Source organism: Xyrauchen texanus, chromosome 39, assembly GCF_025860055.1.
Source record: "Xyrauchen texanus isolate HMW12.3.18 chromosome 39, RBS_HiC_50CHRs, whole genome shotgun sequence".
Classification (NCBI taxonomy): Eukaryota; Metazoa; Chordata; class Actinopteri; order Cypriniformes; family Catostomidae; genus Xyrauchen; species Xyrauchen texanus.
In genome coordinates, this window is record NC_068314.1 from 10,269,090 (window position 1) to 10,292,800 (window position 23,711).

Consider the following 23,711-nt stretch of genomic DNA (forward strand, 5'->3'; position numbering starts at 1 on the left):
GCTCGTAATTATTTTATCAGTAAATGATGGAGAATTGTTTTTTGTTGTGGTTTGTTTGCTTTCAAAATGGTTCTGACCATTCTTTAGAAGTCAAACATATCAAAATGAAATGCAAACCCCTGAGACGAAAGGAACAAGACATTGTATTCTGCTAATGCATATGGGGAGTGTCCTTCTACATGACCTAGTTGAAACCTCTCTACAATAACACCAATATTCTAACATTGGCTATGGTGTTTGATCCCCGCCCATTTTGTCTGCTATAAAAGCAGGCATGCAAACACCATTCCTCAGAATTTTCTAACTGAGGGACAGAGAGTGCATCGCTCGCACCTCAAAGAAGAGTCTTGTAGTGCGGCCAGCATTCACAATGTCTCGTTCCATTCATCTCAGGGAACCGAGGTTATGTACATAACTGAAACATTCCCTTACAATTCAGTACACTTGACATTGTGTTCTTCTATTGCATATGGAGAACAGAGTCCCATCTTCACGCCGCACTATACAACATAACCTTCCCAGAGAGGAAACATGATTCCACAGTCTTGCGGGACGGCAACCGACAAGAGAATGCCGCAAGTGAATGACCCTCATGGTCAGCCAGGATGGGAACACTCAGAACATATATATGAACTATGGTCATAAAGTATGGATTAACCCCTTCAAGAACCCAATCGGATATTTATAATGAAGTGCCTGTAACTTTAGGAGCACAACGGTCCAAATGCAGGCGGTTGTGTAAAGTGACAGGGAGCCAGAACTTAAAAGAGTGGTATAAGTATACAGTATATTTCACCAATAAAATAGCAAGCACTCTAGATAGAGAGGACTTGTTTTGAGAGAGAAGTTATGTCTAGGTTGTAAAACCTTTCAAATTTATTTTGAGAAGACCATCCTTTTGCAAAACATGTCTTGTAAGGACACACTCTTCGTCCATGCACATTAAGAGGCCACGCCTCTTATTGAGTGTACTTTAACACCAATTGGGCAATTCACACCCTGTGACTTGTAAACCAGTCTTTGCTCGGAGATGGATGCTTGGAGAGGGAAAAAGTCTTGAAGGTGAACCACCTGCACTCTGAGGGTGTGTTTATAACCTTAGACACATAGCCTTTTCTGGATTTGACAGTAGTTTTGAAAGGCTCAGACCAAACTCCAGACATGAATTGTCAACTGACAGTGCTTGCAAATCCCCAACCCCTATAACTGAAGCCAAAGCCAGCAGTGATGCAGCCTTAAGAGAAAGCCCATGCAATTAAACTTAGTCCAGATGCTCGAAGGGAGGCCCTGCAAGCACGTTTCGGTCCAGTTTTGGTCCCAAGTCATAGCTGTAGCTGGGCAAGGGGGGTTTAGCTGCTCCACCCCCAGGAATTATTATTAAATCATGTTTTCCTATAGAGGTGCCGGTTTCAGGGGCGTGATATGCAGATATAATCGGCACATACACTTTGAGCATAGATGGAGGTGAGCTCTGCATCTGATCGCTCTAATGAAAAGCACCAATTAGTGAATACAGTACATTTCAGTGTGTAAATCTTGTTGACAGTGCTCTAGCCTGTAATATGGTGATCATAATCGACCGAGCCAATTCTGGCTCATCTGCTGTGCTCTGCTCAAAGGCCACACATGTATAAATGTGCTATTAAGAATCTGTATTAATATACCAAAAAAATAGTGAGTGTGTGAGTGCATTTTATCTTGACCACTATAACAAATTCATAGACATGTTCATGTTACCTTCTTAATGGCAAATAAATGAAAATGGATTGGGTAGTACTCTCAAAGTTATAAAACAATCACTCTTGATGTAACGTTAATTGAACAATCTTTCAACGCTCTCTGTCATTGACAAATGTTCTCACAACATTAAAGTGAAAACTTTATATATACATTGTTAGTATAAAATTTTTAAAATGTTTCTTCATTAAAAATAATTATAATTAAACATTGAATAAATATTACTATAAAAATGTACCAATGTGTTACATTTCAAATATGTAAACACTATAATATTTTCTGCAGAAATACATGGTTTTACTGGAGGGCCTAATTTTCCAAAAGCATCGTAAGCCTATAGCAGCCAATAATGTAATAACTACCGTTAATGTAATAACTGCTAATAATGTAATAATATATATATATATATATATATATATATATATATATATATATATATATATAGTTTTTTTATAAAAAATAAATTAATTATTAACCCAGCCAATAATGTAAAAGCCAGCCAATAATGTAAGAACTTTTTAAATTGTGGGCAAAAAAGTTATTACGTTATTGGTTCAGAAATGTTATTACATTATTGGTAAGTTATTACATTATTCAATTTTATTACATTAAAATTGGAAATTGTAGGCAGTTATTACATTAATGGAAGTTATTACATAATTGGCTGCTAAAAACCCTAAGTAGATCATAGAATCCATTTTACGATTTAGCTTAGTTGTGAAGTTAGTTTCGCAAAAGCATTGTAACTTCAGTAGTGCTGAATGCTCATAGATTAACGAGTGCTCTGGAGTAGTCGTACAGCACTAAGAATATTGTAAGGACACAGACTTATGCAGACACTTACAGGACAATCATGAAATTACACCTGATCCCATTTAAATACCTATTGCAACAATTTGTGCTAATTAGTTTTATTTTATTATTATTTTTAACCGACAAGGCTAATGATAATAATAATAATAATAATAAATGCATCAATACTGGATGAATAGATACATTAATAAGTTAACAAAAAAATTATTTGTGGACTAGTTGGTCACAACAAAGTTGTGGCATGATGGTTGTAGAGAACTGTAAAAATTACAATCAGAGAGAGAAGGAAAAAAGTCAATAACATGCTGTCGTGCATGAAAATCATCTGTATAATATATTGGGTCCCCATTCTCATCTTCTCTTCCTCTCTGACACACAAGGGCACTCTCACCCACATTGCACGTTGTGTTGAATTGCTGTTACCATAATCACTTTTGGGAGTAAATTGCAGTCTTCCCTTTGATTGGTAAATGTCCCTAAAGCACAGCTTTAACCATTCAAGAAAAAAGATCTTATTTTGCGCTCCACAATAACACGGTGAACCTCGTGATATTCAATTATGTTGGTGTCATTAGCAGAACCATAAACAGGGCCTCCGCTATCTTCACTGATCCTGGACGCTTTCATCTCGACCCACACAGCAAATTTCAAATTCAAAATGAAAATTCTATCAAATTTTCTCACCCGCTATTCCAGATTTTCTTATTTCTTTCTTCTGTTTAACACAAACAGCTTTGTAGGTCTATATTAATGCAAGAGAAAGGTGTCCAGAACAAAAAAGCTCAAAACGAAAATAAAGGTAGAATAAAAGTTATCCAAAAGTCCCCAGTGGTTAAATATATTTCTTTAAAGGCAATATGATAGGTGTGGGTGAGAAACAGATCAGTATTTAAGTCCTTATTTTATTATAAATTCTCCTTCCTTGGCCAGCAGGTGGTGATATGCATAAAGAATGTGAATCAACAAAAACAAGATCTCTTAGAAGTGAACAGCCCGTAAGAAAGAGAAAGTGGAAATTTATAGTAATAAAGGGCTTAAATGTTGATCTGTCTCTTACCCACACCCATCATATCACTTCTGAAGACATGTATTAAATCACTGGTGTAATTTGGATTACTTTCATGCTGCCTTTATGTGCTTTTGGGAGCTTCAAATTTATAGTCACCATTCACTAGCATTGAATGCACTACAGAACTGAAATGAATGAATTAATCAATTAATGTATGTACGATACACTTATGTAGTGCATTTCAGACACTACACTCAAAGCACTTTACATTGCCAACAGGGGACTCACCTCAAACACCACCAGTGTGCACATGGTTACACCCATACTCTTTAGAGGTTTATCTTTTGTGGGTTTGGCCAATACCGAAGTAAGGTGGAAAAAATACAATAGCCGATTAATCGGACTATAGTTTTAAAAATGTATAGTATGAATGAAAACTTTCCACACTATTTACAATAATGTTGAACTTTAGTAAGTATGACTTTCCATGGAGATACTTCTTCAAAGCCTTTGCCATCTGAAATTAATGAATTAATAAATATTACAGGTCAAATGTGTTTGTTGTTCAGCAGTAACATAAAACACTGCCTTACAAAGCCAAATAGTGACTGTATATGCTTCATCATTACTGACAATATTTGTTATATTATTTTATTGCCATATCAAATCACAAATGGTTGATGTACAAGAAAAAAAAAAGAGAGAAAAAGTCTTGTCTTTTTAAAGATAATTTTAGAATGGCATTATCTAAATTATTTCCATGTGCCTTCAAATTAACCTGTTGTATGATATAAAAATGTGCCCTCTCATGAATATCAAATTTATTTCAGATGGATATCATGCTCTTAAGTTCCCTATCAGTCACTCACTCGATGTTGTGTGGCTGTAGTGACACTAAGGATCGCTCTTGGGAGCCATAAACAGTACAAAATACAAGGGCGTATCAGTACAAGGTCCTCCCTTTTGGTCTGTCCCTGTCGCCTTGCGGCTTTACAGAAGACACAGAGGTAGCCCTTGCCCCACTAAGGGAAGTGGGCATTCGTGTCCTCAATTATCTCGATGACGGGCTGATTCTAGCTCACTCTTGACACCTGTTGTGTGCGCACAGGGACCTGGTGCTCAGGTACCTTAGCCGGTTGGGTCTTTGTGTAAACTGGGAAAAGAGCAAGCTCTCCATGGTTCAGGACATCTCTTTTCTCGGGATGGAGTTAGACTCAGTCTCTATGATAGCACGCCTCATGAACGAGCATGCACAGTCGGTGCTGAACTGCCTGAATTTGTTCAGGCAGAGAACGGTGATCCCATTGAAACAGTTTCAGAGGCTCCTGGGGCATATGGCGTCCTCGGCGGTTGATGCATATGAGACCGCTGCAGCACATGCTTCAGACTGGAGTCCCAAAATGGGCATGGCGCCGCGGCATGCATCGAGTGGCCATCAAGCTAATCTGCCGCCACATGTTCAGCCCTTGGATGGACCTTGCATTTCTGCGGGCAGGGGTCCCCTTAGTGCAAGTGTCCAGGCAAATCGTTATTATGACCAAGTTGGGGGGGTGCAACGGCTTTGGCATGTAAACTGCCTCAATTTGCTGGTGGTTTTGCTGGCTATGTCTGCCCCCTGGATGTGACGCGGAAGACCTAAGTTGCCTACCACTGGCTGTGGTAGACACAATCACTCAGAAGTGGCATTTGTCACAAATTGGTGTTCTTCCCGAGTTGAAGACCCCCAGAGATGCGCAGTCGGATCGGTGCTTTCCTTCTTGCAGACGCATGTGGCCCAGCTGTTTGATTTTGGATTGGATTGATTGATTTTGTATGGATTGATGGATTGTGGACACTTGTGGGGCATTGGGGTAGGTTAGGTTACGTGGGGGCCGGGTACACTTGCTACGATGCACGCAGTGGTATGCCTGCACCTGCACCGCCAGTCCACGTAACATAGTTCAGCTGGTATTGGCATTTTGTATAGAGACCACTAGTGTCACTACATTGACACAACGTCGAGTGAGTGACAGATAGGTAATGTCTTGGTTACTGTCGCAACCTCCATTCCCTGATGGCTGTAAAGAGACACTGTGTCCCTCTTGCCACAAAGCTGAGCTACCCACTAAAATGGCCAGGACCATGTCTCGGCTCCTCAGTGCAAAACCTGAATGAGTGGTTGCGAGCCAGCTCCTTTTATACCAGTATGTCCGGGGTAGTGGCATAAAAATTCCACTCGCCAATTCCCATTGGCCTTTTTTCAGGGGTGTTTAGGGCTCTCAAGAGCGACCCCTAGTGACACTACATCGACACAACTTCTCGTTCCCTCCATCAGTGAACAGAGGTTATGACAGTAACCAAGACATTTTTTGTACATAACTACGTCATAATATTAGGACGTTTGGACAGAAGTTAATTTTGTCTGGAGAAAAGTTTGGGAAAATGTATAGTAAAAAAAAAACGGAAAACTATGAAAGAAATCTATGTAGAACCCTCCAGCACTGGCCACGGGGAAAAGAAACCAAAAATATCTATCGGAAACTATCTTCTATTTCAATAATCAACTATTCTTCTTTAAATCTTTGCTTATACCATACCATACCAACTTTATTTGTTAAGCACTTTACAACAACCAAAGTTGACCAAAGTGCTGTACAGAAAAATATACATAAACATAAGTACAATTAATAACCATACAATAAAAACATTCAAAGTAACAAATACAATCAAGTAAATAAAATCGACATCTTACTATGTGTCAAAAGCCATAGAGAAAAGATGGGTTTTAAGAAGGGTTTTAAAAACAGATAAAGAAGAGGCCTGCTTAACATGCAAAGGCAGATCATTCCATAGTCTAGGTGCAGACACAGCAAAGGCACGGTCCCCTCTGATCCAAAAGCACAAGGATAACACAGTCACCAGAGTCAGTCGCTAAAAGGATATCATTAAAAACTCTTAAAAGAGCGGTTTCGGTGCTGTGCAAGGTTTTAAAGCCGGACTGGAAAACCTCTAGTATATTATGTTCTTCCAAAAAGACCAATAATTGACTGTGCACAATCTTCTCCAGGATTTTTGAAAGGAAGGGCAATTTGGAAATAGGCCTGAAATTAGCAAGAACTGACGGATCCAGAGCAGGTTTTTTAATCAGAGGTTGAACCACTGCATGTTTCAAAATTTCAGGGACCACACCCGAGGTCAGACTACTGTTTATAACTGCAACAACAGATGGTCCTACAGTGGGGAAAACCTCCTTAAATAGTCGAGGGGGAACAGCATCATTTGGAGAACCCGAGGGCTTCAAGTGACCAACTACCTCCTCTAAAAAAGAAAAAGTCACCGGCTCAAAATGATCAAAAACAACTGAGCAAGGGACAGAGATTGAAGGGTCTGAAGCTGAAGGTGCAATTTGAGACCTAATAGAAGTGACCTTATCAATAAAAAAGCAAAGGAAATTTTCACACATAGCAGGGGATGCCTCCATACAAGCATTCTGTGGTGCATTTAAAAGTGAGTCAATGGTGTTAAACAAAACACGAGGCTTGAGACTATTTGCCAGAATAATATCTGAGAAATGTTTTCTTTTGGCATCTTTCACAGTTTCCTGGAAATGACGCCAGCAATCCCTTAACATTTGAAGAGACACCTACAGTTTGACCTTCTTCCACTTGCGCTCAGCTCTACGGCACTCACGTCTGGCAGCATGAGTCATGTCATTTAACCAGGGCTCAGATTTAGTTTTAGGCTGCCTGGATTTTAATGGAGCCACAGTGTCTAAAACAGTTTGGCAGGTGGAGTGAAACCATGAGCTAAGCTCTTCTGTGTGCAATACAGACTCAGGGGTGATGGTGTTCTGACTGAAAGCAGCCGAGAACTGAGCAGCAGTGGAAGGGTTAATCATGTGACAGCACCTTGCAGCAGCGCGAGATTTAAATGTATGACAGGCAAGAGCAGTCTCAAATAATACAGGCATATGGTCAGAAAACACTGCGTCACATATCTCTAGATTAAAAACAGGCAAACCATATGATAAAACAAGATCAAGTGTGTGTCCATGTTCTTGTGTGGGTCCAGACACAGATTGCACAAGATTAAAAGAATCAATGAGGTTTAGAAAACCCTTTGTCATTGGCTTATCAGGACAACACACATGAACATTAAAATCCCCAACAATAAGAACACGATCATATTTAGGCATGATTTCAGCCAGAAAATCAGAAAAATCATTTAAAAAGTCCTTATTAAGTTGGCTTGTGAGAGCCAACTTACTGAAATCCTATTTAAACTTATTAAGTTGGCTTGTGAGAGCCAACTTACTGAAATCCTATTTAAACTTATTATTATTATTATTAGTGGTGCTTGCAAAGCATCACTATTGTAATCTCACATACTTATTATTTTTATTAGTGGTGCTTGCAAAGCATCACTATTGTAATCTCACATACTTATTAGTGGTGCTTGCAAAGCATCACTATTGTAATCTCACATACTTATTAGTGGTGCTTGCAAAGCATCACTATTGTAATCTCACATACTTATTATACTTTTTATTAGTGGTGCTTGCAAAGCATCACTATTGTAATCTCACATACTTATTATTTTTATTTTTATTTTTATTAGTGGTGCTTGCAAAGCATCACTATTGTAATCTCACATACTTATTTTTTATTTTTATACTTTTTATTATTCTATCTCCGTAACAAAACTTGGCACCTAACTCGTCCCGCACCGTTTGGCGTAGACCCACGAATGAGGTGTCAAATCGAACGGCCTATTGAGGACACGTGTGCTATGACTTTTATAAGCTGATCGGGTACGGTAATTGCCCCAGGGGCAAAAAAGCGGCCGAAAAATCCCATAGACTTAACATTGCGACAAACTTTGACGCGTCACAGCTCCGAGCGAGGATTTCAGCAGAAACGTGTGATTTGCCACATTTGAAGAGGCTGGCAGGCTCTGTAAGAGCATACCTCAAAATGGGGTAAAAGTTGCACCCTGGGGGCAGGAGCTGCCCAAAAATGCCCCAATTGACTTACAATGGTGTAGGACGGCCCATGAAATGAAATGGCATTGGGATTTGTATTCAACATAGCTCTGGATCACAGTGTCATAGAGACAATGGGGCGGGCTCATTTTACTCAGACGACCAATCAGTATCTCAGGATCATTTTGAATCTATCAAGCCACGCCCTAGCAACAATTTAGAGCACCTTAGCAACAAGTCCCATAGACTTCTAATGAAAGACATCAAAGGGATATCTCCGGATAGAAGTTTCATAGAAACACAAGGGTGGTCTCGTTTCACTCGGGGCAGCAAACAGCCAATCATGAATCACCTCAACACTTCCTAGCCCCTCCCTAGCAACCATTGTCGAGCACCTTAGCAACCAAAATCCATAGAGGATATCTTCCATTCTGAATGTCACAGAGGCATGGGAGTTGGTTTATATCATTCATACTGACAAGCAGCCGTTGGAGATTAATGATTGGCAGCTGCCAAGCCACTCCCTAGCAACTAAACAGAGTACCCTAGCAACCCTTTAGCAGTAACTATATCTCTGCACCAGAAAATCAGAGAAACTTCTGGGTTGATTTATTTCAATCAGGATGGCAAGGAGACTTCATTAGTATCACTAAGGTAACTGCCTAGCAACCAGATGGGGTTACCCTAGCAACCGAGTAACAAATCACATATCTCTGCATCAGAAAAACGTAGAGACTTCGGGTTGACTTATTTCAAACAGGATGGCAAGGACACTTGATTACTATCACTATGATTACTGCCTAGCAACCAGATGGGGTTACCCTAGCAACCGAGTAACAAATCACATATCTCTGCACCAGAAAATAGTACTGACTTCCGGGTTGATTTATTTCACTCAGGATGGCAAGGACACTTCATTACTATCACTATGGTAACTGCCTAGCAACCAGATGGGGTTACCCTAGCAACCGAGTAACAAATCACATATCTCTGCATCAGAAAAGCGTAGAGACTTCCGGGTTGACTTATTTCAATCAGGATGGCAAGGACACTTGATTACTATCACTATGATTACTGCCTAGCAACCAGATGGGGTTACCCTAGCAACCGAGTAACAAATCACATATCTCTGCACCAGAAAATAGTACTGACTTCGGGTTGATTTATTTCACTCAGGATGGCAAGGACACTTGATTACTATCACTATGGTAACTGCCTAGCAACCAGATGGGGTTACCCTAGCAACCGAGAAACAAATCACATATCTCGGCACCAGAAAAGAGTACAGACTTCCAGGTTGATTTATTTCAACCAGGATGGCAAGGACACTTCATTAGTATCAATATGGTAACTGCCTAGCAACCACATGGGGTTACCCTAGCAACCGAGTAACAAATCACATATCTCTGCATCAGAAAACGTAGATACTTCTGGGTTGACTTATTTCAATCAGGATGGCAAGGACACTTGATTACTATCACTATGGTAACTGCCTAGCAACCAGATGGGGTTACCCTAGCAACCAAATAACAAATCACATATCTCTGCATCAGAAAAACGTAGAGACTTCCGGGTTGACTTATTTCAATCAGGATGGCAAGGACACTTGATTACTATCACTATGATTACTGCCTAGCAACCAGATGGGGTTACCCTAGCAACCGAGTAACAAATCACATATCTCTGCACCAGAAAATAGTACTGACTTCGGGTTGATTTATTTCACTCAGGATGGCAAGGACACTTGATTACTATCACTATGGTAACTGCCTAGCAACCAGATGGGGTTACCCTAGCAACCGAGAAACACATCACATATCTCGGCACCAGAAAAGAGTACAGACTTCCAGGTTGATTTATTTCAACCAGGATGGCAAGGACACTTCATTAGTATCAATATGGTAACTGCCTAGCAACCACATGGGGTTACCCTAGCAACCGAGTAACAAATCACATATCTCTGCATCAGAAAAGCGTAGATACTTCTGGGTTGACTTATTTCAATCAGGATGGCAAGGACACTTGATTACTATCACTATGGTAACTGCCTAGCAACCAGATGGGGTTACCCTAGCAACCGAGTAACAAATCACATATCTCTGCACCAGAAAATAGTACTGACTTCGGGTTGATTTATTTCACTCAGGATCGCAAGGACACTTGATTACTATCACTATGGTAACTGCCTAGCAACCAGATGGGGTTACCCTAGCAACCGAGAAACAAATCACAGATCTCGGCACCAGAAAAGAGTACAGACTTCGGGTTGATTTATTTCAACCAGGATGGCAAGGACACTTCATTAGTATCAATATGGTAACTGCCTAGCAACCAGATGGGGTTACCCTAGCAACCAAGTAACAAATCACATATCTCTGCATCAGAAAAGCGTAGAGACTTCTGGGTTGGTTTATTTCACTCAGGATGGCAAGGACACTTCATAAGTATCACTATGGTAACTTCCTAGCAACAAGGAGGGGTTACCCTAGCAACCAAATAACAAATCACATATCTCTGGATCAGAACATCGTAGAGACTTCCTGGTTGACTGATTTTACTCTGGATAGCAAGGAGACTTGATAAGTATCACTATGGTAACTGCCTAGCAACCACATGGGGTTACCCTAGCAACCGAGTAACAAATCACATATCTCTGCACCAGAAAACAGTACAGATTTCTGGGTTGACTTATTTCACTCAGGATGGAAAGGAGCCATGTATTGTATTACCTTGGTAACTGCATAGCAACCATATGGGCTTACCCTAGCAACCTAGTAACAAATCACATATTTCTGCACCAGAAAATTATACAGACTTCTGGGTTGATTTATTTATGACCACAATTTCTGTTCTTTTCAAGCAGGCTATTTGATCGAGTTTTGCCACGGCAAGCACCACTCACATTTTCTTCAGGAAATGTACCTATCTAGTTATTATTATTATTCTTCTGAGACTAAAATTACCAAGACTAACTCCTCCTAGAGCTTTTAAGCTACAGGCACCAAACTCGGCACAGACCTTCAGACTAATCCCGAATAGAGTGCTATATCTTTTCTAACTGATCGGACTTACGGTTTTCCTAAAAATGGCGATCAAACTCGGAAAAAACTCCCATTGACTTAACATTGCGGAATGTTCAGAAATTTAAATCTCAACTGACATTTTCACACACACAGACAAAAAGGGCCTGTCAGCCCTGCATCTCTCCTCTCTCTCTCCCTCATTGCATAGATATTTTGTATTGAACATAGCTCTGGATCACAGTGTCATAGAGACAAGGGGCGGGCTCATTTTACTCAGACGACCAATCAGTCCCTCGGGATCATTGTGAAGCTATCAAGCCACGCCCTAGCAACAATTTAAAGCACCTTAGCAACAACTCCCATAGACTTCTAATGAAAGACATCAAAGGGATATCTCCGGATAGAAGTGTCATAGAAACACAAGGGTGGTCTCGTTTGACTCGGGGCAGCAAACAGCCAATCATGAATCACCTCAACACTTCCTAGCCCCTCCCTAGCAACCATTGTCGAGCACCTTAACAACCAAAATCCATAGAGGGATATCTTCCATTCTGAATGTCACAGAGGCATGGGAGTTGGTTTATATCGTTCATACTGACAAGCAGCCTTTGGAGTTTCATGATTGGCAGCTGTCAAGCCACTCCCTAGCAACTAAACAGAGTACCCTAGCAACCGTTTAGCAATAACTATATCTCTGCACCAGAAAATCAGAGAGACTTCTGGGTTCATTTATTTCAATCAGGATGGCAAGGAGACTTGATAAGTATCACTATGGTAACTGCCTAGCAACCAGATGGGGTTACCCTAGCAACCGAGTAACAAATCACATATCTCTGCACCAGAAAATCAGAGAGACTTCTGGGTTGATTTATTTCAATCAGGATGGCAAGGAGACTTGATAAGTATCACTATGGTAACTGCCTAGCAACCACATGGGGTTACCTTAGCAACCGAGTAACAAATCACATATCTCTGCATCAGAAAACGTAGAGACTTCCGGATTGACTTATTTCAATCAGGATGGCAAAGAGACTTCATTAGTATCACTATGGTAACTGCCAAGCAACCAGATGTGGTTACCCTAGCAACCAAGTAACAAATCACATATCTCTGCACCAGATAATCGTAGAGACTTCTGGGTTGATTTATTTCAATCAGGATGTCAAGGAGACTTGATAAATATCACTATGGTAACTGCCTAGCAACCACATTGGGTTACCCTAGCAACCGAGTAACAAATCACATATCTCTGGACCAGAAAATCGTAGAGACTTCTGGGTTGGTTTATTTCAATCAGGATGTCAAGAAGACTTGATAAGTATCACTATGCTGACTGCCTAACAACCAGATGGGGTTACCCTAGCAACCGAGTAACAAATCACATATCTCTGCACCAGAAAATCAGAGAGACTTCTGGGTTGATTTATTTCAATCAGGATGGCAAGGAGACTTGATAAGTATCACTATGGTAACTGCCTAGCAACCACATGGGGTTACCTTAGCAACCGAGTAACAAATCACATATCTCTGCATCAGAAAAGCGTAGAGACTTCGGATTGACTTATTTCAATCAGGATGGCAAGGACACTTCATTAGTATCACTATGGTAACTGCCTAGCAACCAGATGGGGTTACCCTAGCAACCGAGTAACAAATCACATATCTATGCACCAGAAAATCATAGAGACTTCTGGGTTGATTTATTTCAATCAGGATGTCAAGGAGACTTGATAAGTATCACTATGGTAACTGCCTAGCAACCACATTGGGTTACCCTAGCAACCGAGTATCAAATCACATATCTCTGGACCAGAAAATCGTAGAGACTTCTGGGTTGGTTTATTTAAATCAGGATGTCAAGAACACTTGATAAGTATCACTATGGTGACTGCCTAACAACCAGATGGGGTTACCCTAGCAACCGAGTAACAAATCACATATCTCTGCAACAGAAAATCGTAGAGATGTCTGGGTTGATTTATTTCAATCAGGATGGCAAGAAGACATGATAAGTATCACTATGGTAACTGCCTAGCAACCATATGGGGTTACCCTAGCAACCGAGTAACAAATCACATATCTCTGCAACAGAACAACATAAAGACTTCTGGCTTTGTTCATGGGACTCAGGGTAGCAAGGATCAATCAATCAATCAATCAATCAATCCATCCATCCATCCATCCATCCATCCATCCATCCATCCATCCATCCATCCATCCATCCATCCATCTATCTATCTATCTATCTATCTACCTATCTACCTATCTATCTATCTATCCATCTATCTATCTATCTGAGGGTCAATATCTATCTATCTATCTATCTATCTATCTGTCTCTCTGTCTGTCTGTTGTCTATCTATCTATCTGAGGGTCAATGTCTATCTATCTATCTATCTATCTATCTATCTATCTATCTATCTATCTATCTATCTATCTATCTATCTATCTGAGGGTAAATATCTATCTATCTATCTCTCTATCTATCTGAGTGTCTGTCTGTCTGTCTATCTATCTATCTATCTATCTATCTAGCAACTAAGTTAAACTTTAAACTACTTTAAACTAATTTAAACTAAACTAATTTAAACTATAAACTACTTTAAACTAATTTAAACTTCAGACTAATTTAAACTACAAACTAATTTAAACTTCAAACTAATTTAAACTATAAACAAATTTAAAATTCAAACTACTTTAAACTTCTTCAAACTTTCTGGTCCAAACTTTCACAAGCCAACTTAAAGTTTGTCTCGATCGAACTTTTTTTCTAGTTATTATTATTCTTCTGAGACTAAAATTACCAAGACTAACTCCTCCTAGAGCTTTTAAGCTACAGGCACCAAACTCATCACAGACCTTCAGACTAATCCCGAATAGTGTGCTATATCTTTTCTAACTGATCGGACTTACTGTTTTCTCAAAGCGGATGATCAAACACTTGAAAAATCCCATTGACTTACATTGACGGAATGTTCAGATGAGCCAACACCAACTGTCAAAATTCAAATATGAGCCACCAACAGAAGGCTTTAACATGCTTCAGGCTTCGTTTCTATCAAATCTCTATTTCTATCTGTCTCTTAAAGTGAAGAGGGCCACTCTGTTCAATCTTTATTTCTAACAAATTCAATCAAACTTTATTTAAATCACTGTTTTTACAATATTGCTATGTCAATACAATGTTTATATATATCTCTCTCTATCTATTTCTTTCTATTCATCCTTTTTCCTCATATCTGTCTATCTGTCTGTCTGTCTGTCTATCATTTAGTGCAACCTAGCAACCAGAACCCATTGACTGCCATTCACAATTGCTTAGATGGATATCACCTGATCAGTATGTCCTACAGACATGAGAGTTGGCTTGTTTGAATTGGGTGAGCAGTCAGTCTTTAAGTATCATCATGAAAAATACTAAGCCATGCCCTAGCAACCATTTAGAGCACCCTAGCAACCAAATCCCTTTAACTTCCATTCTATCTATCTATCTATCTATCTATCTATCTATCTATCTATCTATCTATCTGTGGGTAAATATCTATCTCTCTCTCTCTCTCTATCTATATCTATCTCTCTATATATCTAAGGGTAAATATCTATCTATCTATCTATCTATCTATCTATCTATCTATCTATCTATCTATCTATCTATCTATCTATCTATCTATCTATCTAGCAACTAAGTTAAACTTTTTTAACACTACACTGTAGAACTGGCTCATTAGAGTCATTCATTTGGGAATCAGACTACACTGGTCACACTGTATGTTTCACATTGTAGAGTCAAAAGAACTGGCTCATTAGAGTCATTCATTTGGGAATCAGACTACACTGGTCACACTGTATGTTTCACACTGTAGATTCAAAAGAACTGGCTCATTAGAGTCATTAATTTGGGAATCAGACTACACTGGTCACACTGTATGTTTCACACTGTAGATTCAAAAGAACTGGCTCATTAGAGTCATTAATTTGGGAATCAGACTACACTGGTCACACTGTATGTTTCACATTGTAGAGTCAAAAGAACCGGCTCATTAGAGTCATTAATTTGGGAACACACACAGACAAAAAGGGCCTGTCAGCCCTGGATTTTGTATTGAACATAGCTCTGGATCACAGTGTCATAGAGACAAGGGGCGGGCTCATTTTACTCAGACGACCAATCAGTCTCTCGGATCATTGTGAAGCTATCAAACCACGCCCTAGCAACAATTTAAAGCACCTTAGCAACAACTCCCATAGACTTCTAATGAAAGATATCAAAGGGATATCTCCGGATAGAAGTGTCATAGAAACACAAGGGTGGTCTCGTTTGACTCGGGGCAGCAAACAGCCAATCATGAATCACCTCAACACTTCCTAGCCCCTCCCTAGCAACCATTGTCGAGCACCTTAACAACCAAAATCCATAGAGGGATATCTTCCATTCTGAATGTCACAGAGGCATGGGAGTTGGTTTATATCATTCATACTGACAAGCAGCCTTTGGAGTTTCATGATTGGCAGCTATCAAGCCACTCCCTAGCAACTAAACAGAGTACCCTAGCAACCGCTTAGCAATAACTATATCTCTGCACCAGAAAATCAGAGAGACTTCTGGGTTCATTTATTTCAATCAGGATGGCAAGGAGACTTGATAAGTATCACTATGGTAACTGCCTAGAAACCACATGGGGTTACCCTAGCAACCGAGTAACAAATCACATATCTCTGCACCAGAAAATCAGAGAGACTTCTGGGTTGATTTATTTCAATCAGGATGGCAAGGAGACTTGATAAGTATCACTATGGTAACTTCCTAGCAACCACATGGGGTTACCTTAGCAACCGAGTAACAAATCAAATATCTCTGCATCAGAAAAGCGTAGAGACTTCCAGATTGAATTATTTCAATCAGGATGGCAAAGAGACTTCATTAGTATCACTATGGTAACTGCCTAGCAACCAGATGTGGTTACCCTAGCAACCAAGTAACAAATCACATATCTCTGCACCAGATAATCGTAGAGACTTCTGGGTTGATTTATTTCAATCAGGATGTCAAGGAGACTTGATAAATATCACTATGGTAACTGCCTAGCAACCACATTGGGTTACCCTAGCAACTGAGTAACAAATCACATATCTCTGGACCAGAAAATCGTAGAGACTTCTGGGTTGGTTTATTTCAATCAGGATGTCAAGAAGACTTGATAAGTATCACTATGGTGACTGCCTAACAACCAGATGGGGTTACCCTAGCAACCGAGTAACAAATCACATATCTCTGCATCAGAAAAACGTAGAGACTTCCGGATTGACTTATTTCAATCAGGATGGCAAGGACACTTCATTAGTATCACTATGGTAACTTCCTAGCAACCAGATGGGGTTACCCTAGCAACCGAGTAACAAATCACATATCTATGCACCAGAAAATCATAGAGACTTCTGGGTTGGTTTATTTCAATAAGGATGTCAAGAACACTTGATAAGTATCACTATGGTGACTGCCTAACAACCAGATGGGGTTACCCTAGCAACCGAGTAACAAATCACATATCTCTGCAACAGAAAATCGTAGAGACGTCTGGGTTGATTTATTTCAATCAGGATGGCAAGAAGACTTGATAAGTATCACTATGGTAACTGCCTAGCAACCATATGGGGTTACCCTAGCAACCGAGTAACAAATCACAAATCTCTGCAACAGAACAACATAAAGACTTCTGGCTTTGTTCTTGGGACTCAGGGTAGCAAGGATCAATCAATCAATCAATCAATCAATCCATCTATCTATCTATCTGAGGGTCAATATCTATCTATCTATCTATCTATCTATCTATCTGTCTGTCTGTTGTCTATCTATCTATCTGAGGGTAAATATCTATCTATCTATCTCTCTATCTATCTGAGTGTCTGTCTATCTATCTATCTATCTATCTATCTATCTATCTATCTATCTAGCAACTAATTTAAACTTTAAACTACTTTAAACTAATTTAAACTAAACTAATTTAAACTATAAACTACTTTAAACTATAAACTACTTTAAACTAATTTAAACTTCAAACTAATTTAAACTACAAACTAATTTATACTTCAAACTAATTTAAACTACAAACTAATTGAAACTATAAACTACTTTAAACTTTAAAATAATTTAAACTAATTTAAACTTCAAACTACTTTAAACTTCTTCAGACTTTCTGGTCCAAACTTTCACAAGCCAACTTAAAGTTTGTCTCGACGAACTTTTTTTTCTAGTTGTACTTGGGGGGCCGATAGACCACAACACACAACACTGTGTGAGAGTGACCAATCTCAAATAAAATCAGCTCAAAGCTGCTGAAAGCGGATGACAGCAATATCTGCTTACATTTATAATGACTCTTATATACAGTCGCTATTCCTCCTCCTCGGCCAGATTTTCGCGGGGAGTTAAGGTAGCTGCAATCATGGTGTAAAAATTCTGTGAAAGCGCTGGACTCACCATCACTCAGCCATGTCTCAGTTACACAGAGGAAATCCATTCCTCGGGACGTGAAAAAATCCTTTAAGACAAAAGTCTTATTTGCTAGAGATCTAGCATTTACCAGCCCAAACCTAGCAGGAACCGGCGGATCCGCAGCGCTGGATGTTCGTGAAACCCGACACAGAGACCGCAAGTTGCTGTGATTGACTCCGCGCCAGCGGGGACGAGGAGAGCAGGGGCCGCGGGGCTGGAACACCTCTTCCGGGCCGACGACAGGTATCAGCCAGGCGCCGACAGGGTCCAGCAGGGTCGAGGAATAACGAGGCTAGTCACGACTCCAAACTCCATCCAAAAAGGCATACAGCACCATGCAAGACGGGCCTTCAACCTCACCAGCCGGCCACCACGACTTCCCCGGCGGCGGGTGCGCTTTCGTCGGCGCTCACGCCGAGAAGGTGAAGCCGGGGCGTGCCAAAGGTGAGCCGGGAGCCTCGCCAGGAGTGGGGGCAAGGTTTCACGTCCACCATCATACAATTTTACTAAATTTTCAACAGAAAATCGCAGATCCAGCAGTGTTTGGCGATCATACACCAGCAGAGAATCGACATCCCGAGCAAAAAGCAAGACAAACAGCAAAAACACACACGGCAATGACAGCGACAGACGGCAAGCCACACACAATGGCGCCATCTTATGTTCAGCAGAAGTAAAAAAGTCATTCACATCTGGGGTGGCATAATAGTCGAATTAGTTTAATTTTTGGGTGAACTATTCCTTTAAGTTCTTCAAAAAAAAGTGTGCGCGCACATGACATACCCATTTCTGTTCTCATTCTATACATTTATCAGTGTGTGTAAGCCGGACTTCCCCTTCCTGCTTCAAAAATTCTGTATTCACCCCGCTTAAACTCTGGGTTTTTCATATACCAATCCTCCCTCACTCCCTGCTCATTGTGTGAGTGTAACCCCGCTACAAGTTCAGTCTATAGCAACATTTAAAAATGAAAGCTTAGTAAAGGAAGAAAAAACTATTTTCATAAAAGCACTTTATTTGAAACTTCCGCTCTATTATTTTACTTCAAAGACCTCATGAAACCAAAATTAAACTTGTGTTGTTTTTATGGTGTGTTCACGTCATGTCGTAATTACAGTAATTACAATATTCTGACTGTCTTTTTTAGAAATCAGAATTGCAAGTTTTAACTTGGAATTCTATGAAAGCTTCATGACAGTCATGACATCATCTAAAAAGCCCCAGAATATCAATATTATATGCCACCCGGTCCCTGTAAAAGCATTCCAGGTGTTGGAGGCCTCAGGGATGCATCTCTGCTATTTGTAGATGCACTGGGATGGTTTTCGGCTGAGTGTGAAGCAGTTGGGATGAGAGCACCGCCAAATCTGAGGCCATGGTTCTCTGTTGGAAAAGGGTGGATCGTCCCCTCCGGGTATCGAGTGAGCTGCTTCCCCAAGTGGAGGAGTTTAAGTATGTCGGGCTCTTGTTCATGAGTGAAGGTAAACTAGAGCATGAGATTGATTGGCAGGTCAGTGCATTGGTGGCAGTAATGTGGCTATTTTACCAGACCGAGCTGACTCTGCAGGCGAAGCTTTCAATTTATCAGTCGATCTATGTTCCTGCCCTCAACTATGGTCATGAGCTTTGGGTAGTGACCAAAAGAATAAGATCACGGTTACAAGTGGCTGAAATTAGCTTTCTTCGCAGGATGGCTGGGCTCACCATAAGAGATAGGGTGTGAAGCTCAGACATCAGCGTCCTGTTCACCTTCCTAGAGAGGTGTTCCAGGCATTTCCAACTGGGAGGAGACCACAACTATTGCAAGGGAATGCAAACTATTGCGAGTGCACACAACTTATTAAGAGGGAACTCAACACCTTTTCAGATTTAGTACTTGAACAACATAAATGTAAGAAATATTCCAGGTGGAACACTGAAAGAATTTACGATGAGAAAATAATAATTGAATAACCTTTTCCAGAACGCTCCTATAACCAAGGAAAAACAATGAGAATACATTTGCATACTGAGAAGATTGAATGTTCCAGTAATGTTTTGCATACCGTTTTTATAACCATTGAAAAATATTGAAAGAACATTTATATAACAAGAGCATAGAATGTTCTAATAACGTTCTACAGAACATTCCTATAACCAAGAAAGAACATTAATACCACATTTAAAAAAAAACTGGATGTTTTTAATGTTCTTAGACATTTCTGAAATAAAGTTTTCACAACCTAATAGAAATGTTAGGAAAAAGGTTGTTAGATTGTTGTTATTTTACTTGATCTTTTGGCATAAAACCATACTGTACGTTTCAGAACTAAAAACGTTTTCCCCAATACAAAAAGAGCAATTTAAACCAAGCTGAAAAATGTCTCGTTTGGATTTTTTTCTGCTTTGTGATGAAATACACACGGATGAATACAGCAGCACATGACATCAGCAAGGCATCAACACCTAGTTTTACATCATCTCAACCTTGTCCTGCATGTGTTCTGCTCATTTTAGTGTGTATAATACGTGTTTTTGGCTCATGGATTACTTGTGAATCATTCACAGTATAATTCTAGATTTGCAAAGGAACTTTTATTGATAGATGGGGCAGTTAAGAACTCTATTAGAGCCGACCGGAAAACCACAAGTAACCAATTCCACTCAAGAAAGTTTCTTATGTCATGACTGTTTTATAGTTTATGCAGCTGTTGTTTTAAATTAACAATTTTATAAATTCAGATGCAATGAGTTGGATGTGTAAACCCTATGTGTAAACCCTTAAATGTAGTTTTTTATTGTTGTGGAGATGGTTCATTCTCTTCCAGTTGAATTTCAAATTGATATTGCTCTATTCGAGGGGCTGGACTTTGTAAGACAATCATAACAGTAGGCATTTACATTGAAGTTTAGAGGAGATGCTGAGGCCAAAACCAAACGTTTCAGTCAGAGGGCCAGAGACAGGGTGAAAAATGATTGGACGTTTTGGTGCAAAGACTAAAAATGTACTAACATTATAAGTGTAACTAAGGGAAAATAATAAAATGATTAAAAAAGGAGTATGTCATGATCCTTTTAAATATGTAAGGATGTGAGTGTATTCATGAACATTTACATGTCCGGCAAATTTGAATCAAGTGAAAAGTGGTTTTGTCAATAGTTAAAAAGGAACCTATATATAGCCTATTTCTTTATTTTAAAAGGGATAAATGTCCCTATATGATAGCTGTCATTAGCATTAACAAACATTATTAGAGTATATTATGTTTAAAAGATAATTAACACTGCAGCATTGCACAGATCCACCAATAAAAGCAGCTGCTTTGAAGATCCCGGCAGTGTGGTTGCCTACTGTGTGATGTCACGGTAATTTCATCTACACATAAACTATGCAAGTCATGTCAGGCCCTTATGCTATCAAATACGTTTTAAGTAGTCCAGTAATACATTTGTCATTTAAGCATAATGGTAAAACTGTCACATAACTATATATAAATATATTGAAATGTCAGCTGTGGAGGCTAGTCTTTGATTGGTTTATTATAATTGCATGAAAGTCTCACATGTTCCCCTGTTTATGTTCCCTCCAGACTTTCTTTAGTGATGCAGCAGCAGAATGTGCGAGAACAGGGGGTGAGCAGCATCAAGTTTAGAGTTGTGTGTGTGTGTGTGTGTGTGTGTGTGTGTGTGTGTGTGTGTGTGTGTGTGTGTGTGTGTGTGTGTGTGTGTGTGTGTGTGTGTGTGTGTGCATGTGTGGATTAAAAACGTTTTACCAATAAACATTCACAATTCAGATACATATATTATTATTTCCTGCTCTGTAAAGATTTTGTGATAAAGTTTAACAGTGCTCATCAGTTATGACATTTATGTGGCTGTAAATTTAGTCACACATTATGAAGGTTAATTAATGTTCACAGTTTCACTGTATTTCTTTGTACTGATGTTCACGTAGATGCAAAGTTTTGCTTTGGGCCCCACAAAAATAGGATTGGTAGTACTAATGAGATCATATTGGTTATAATGAAATCTCTTTAAAACAAGCCTTGGACTGCAAGCTGTTCTTGAAATGCCATGTATTGTGAAATGTTCTACCTGTAGCTGGAACAGGTGGAGTGACACTGGCTGCGGGGGTCAGCTCACGCTGGCAACCAGTTGAAATGGCTGCTATCAGAACCACTTGGGGCCTGAAGGAACCAGTTGTGAGGTACGTGTGGGTCACAATAGTTTCCCGAGAGATAAGAGTTCCGCTGTTGTCCCCGAAGTCCCAGTTGAAGGTGATGTCTGATCCACTCATGTAGTGGCTGGGGTCATGCAGGTCAATGCTAAAGGACACAGCTCTGTTCTGGATAAAGCTTTGATCACCCTGGTTGATGTCACCAACCTGGGACAATGTAACTACGAATGGGATCTGGTCTAGAGAAAGAAAAGGAAATTATTGGACCCTTGCAGGATTATTCTTAGTAAATTACATGTTCTCCAATTAATTTATTTACTTTTTGTGCAAGGGAGTGCTCTAATAACATAGTTGCCATTTGTTATTACAGCTACTACAGTTTTGACCCAAGCTTTATGGTGTATTTCTTTAAAAACAGGTGTATTTCTTTAAAAAAGTAGTACTCTGACATATATCCTTGATTCTGACATATATTCTTGATGTATTTCTTAGATATCTCTTATATGATATGTTTCTGGCATGGTGTCTTGCCTTGATGAGTTGGATGTATGATGAATATCTTTGGAGCTTGTATTTTCTTTCATTAATCAAATGATAATGTGTAGGAGCAAACAAGGCCGCCTCATTATGAGGGTACACTGAAATGTAGGTGAATGATAAATGGTATGTGATGAGGACACGGCTGTTTGTCTCTTACACAGATGTTTCTAAGTTGATGTGTTCTTTCCATGAACTGTGATATATGTCCAAGATATGTGAAGTTACCAGCTGTATATGAAAGATATATGTTTTTAAAAAAATTATTTTCCACCAATATTTAAATAACAAAGAAAATAAAACATATTTGTGGCGAGGGAAAGAGACAAGGGCAGTGATCCCATTGGTCAGAGATAGTGGGTAAAAAGATAACAAAAGGTATATAACTGAGAACTTAGGTGGATGTAGTCAGAACGGACAGCTGACCTGACTCATGTTTGTTGGTGTTCAATAAACTACAACTTTGGCATCTGGAACTCAAAACTCCGAGAGTTTTCTTATAACTTAGAGATATTCATCGCGATTTTCCACGACAGCTTCTGTGTTTTTCTCAATTTCACTGTGATGATAGAGGATACATAACTGAATTGTGCAATCATCAAATTACTCACCAGTGATGGAAAACTGGGTAGATGCATAACCAAGAGGAATGAACTTGTCTTTGCCACGGCAGTGATAAATTACCACCTCCATGTTAAAAGAGCCAAGAGGCACATTGTCTGTGCCAATGGTAAGGAGAGATGAAGGACCATCAGCCACCTGCCAATATTTTCCTTAAAAAAAAAACAGAAATAATGAAGGAGTCTCCAACTAACATATCAACCAATCACAGACCTGATCCTGTCCCTAACCCTAAAAATCAGAGAGAAACTATTTGATGTTGTTCAAGCCCTCAAACCCTGCCCTAAACATTAAAATCGGATTGGTTGATAGGAATTATACTACAGGACTAACAATGGGGCTGATTTAGGATTTCTATATAT

General features: G+C 39.6%; 1 protein-coding gene across 1 annotated transcript in view; it reads right to left on the bottom strand.

The window, feature by feature from the left end:
• Window positions 1-23,711, bottom strand: part of pmela (premelanosome protein a) — a 51,967-nt gene that overhangs the window by 14,576 nt on the left and 13,680 nt on the right. Inside the window, exons 5-6 of the mRNA XM_052111697.1 lie at window positions 23,340-23,501; window positions 22,110-22,430 (exon numbers count right to left, since the gene is read on the bottom strand). Of these exons, the coding sequence (XP_051967657.1) occupies window positions 22,110-22,430; window positions 23,340-23,501 (483 nt within the window). The remainder of the gene's footprint in view (window positions 1-22,109; window positions 22,431-23,339; window positions 23,502-23,711) is intronic.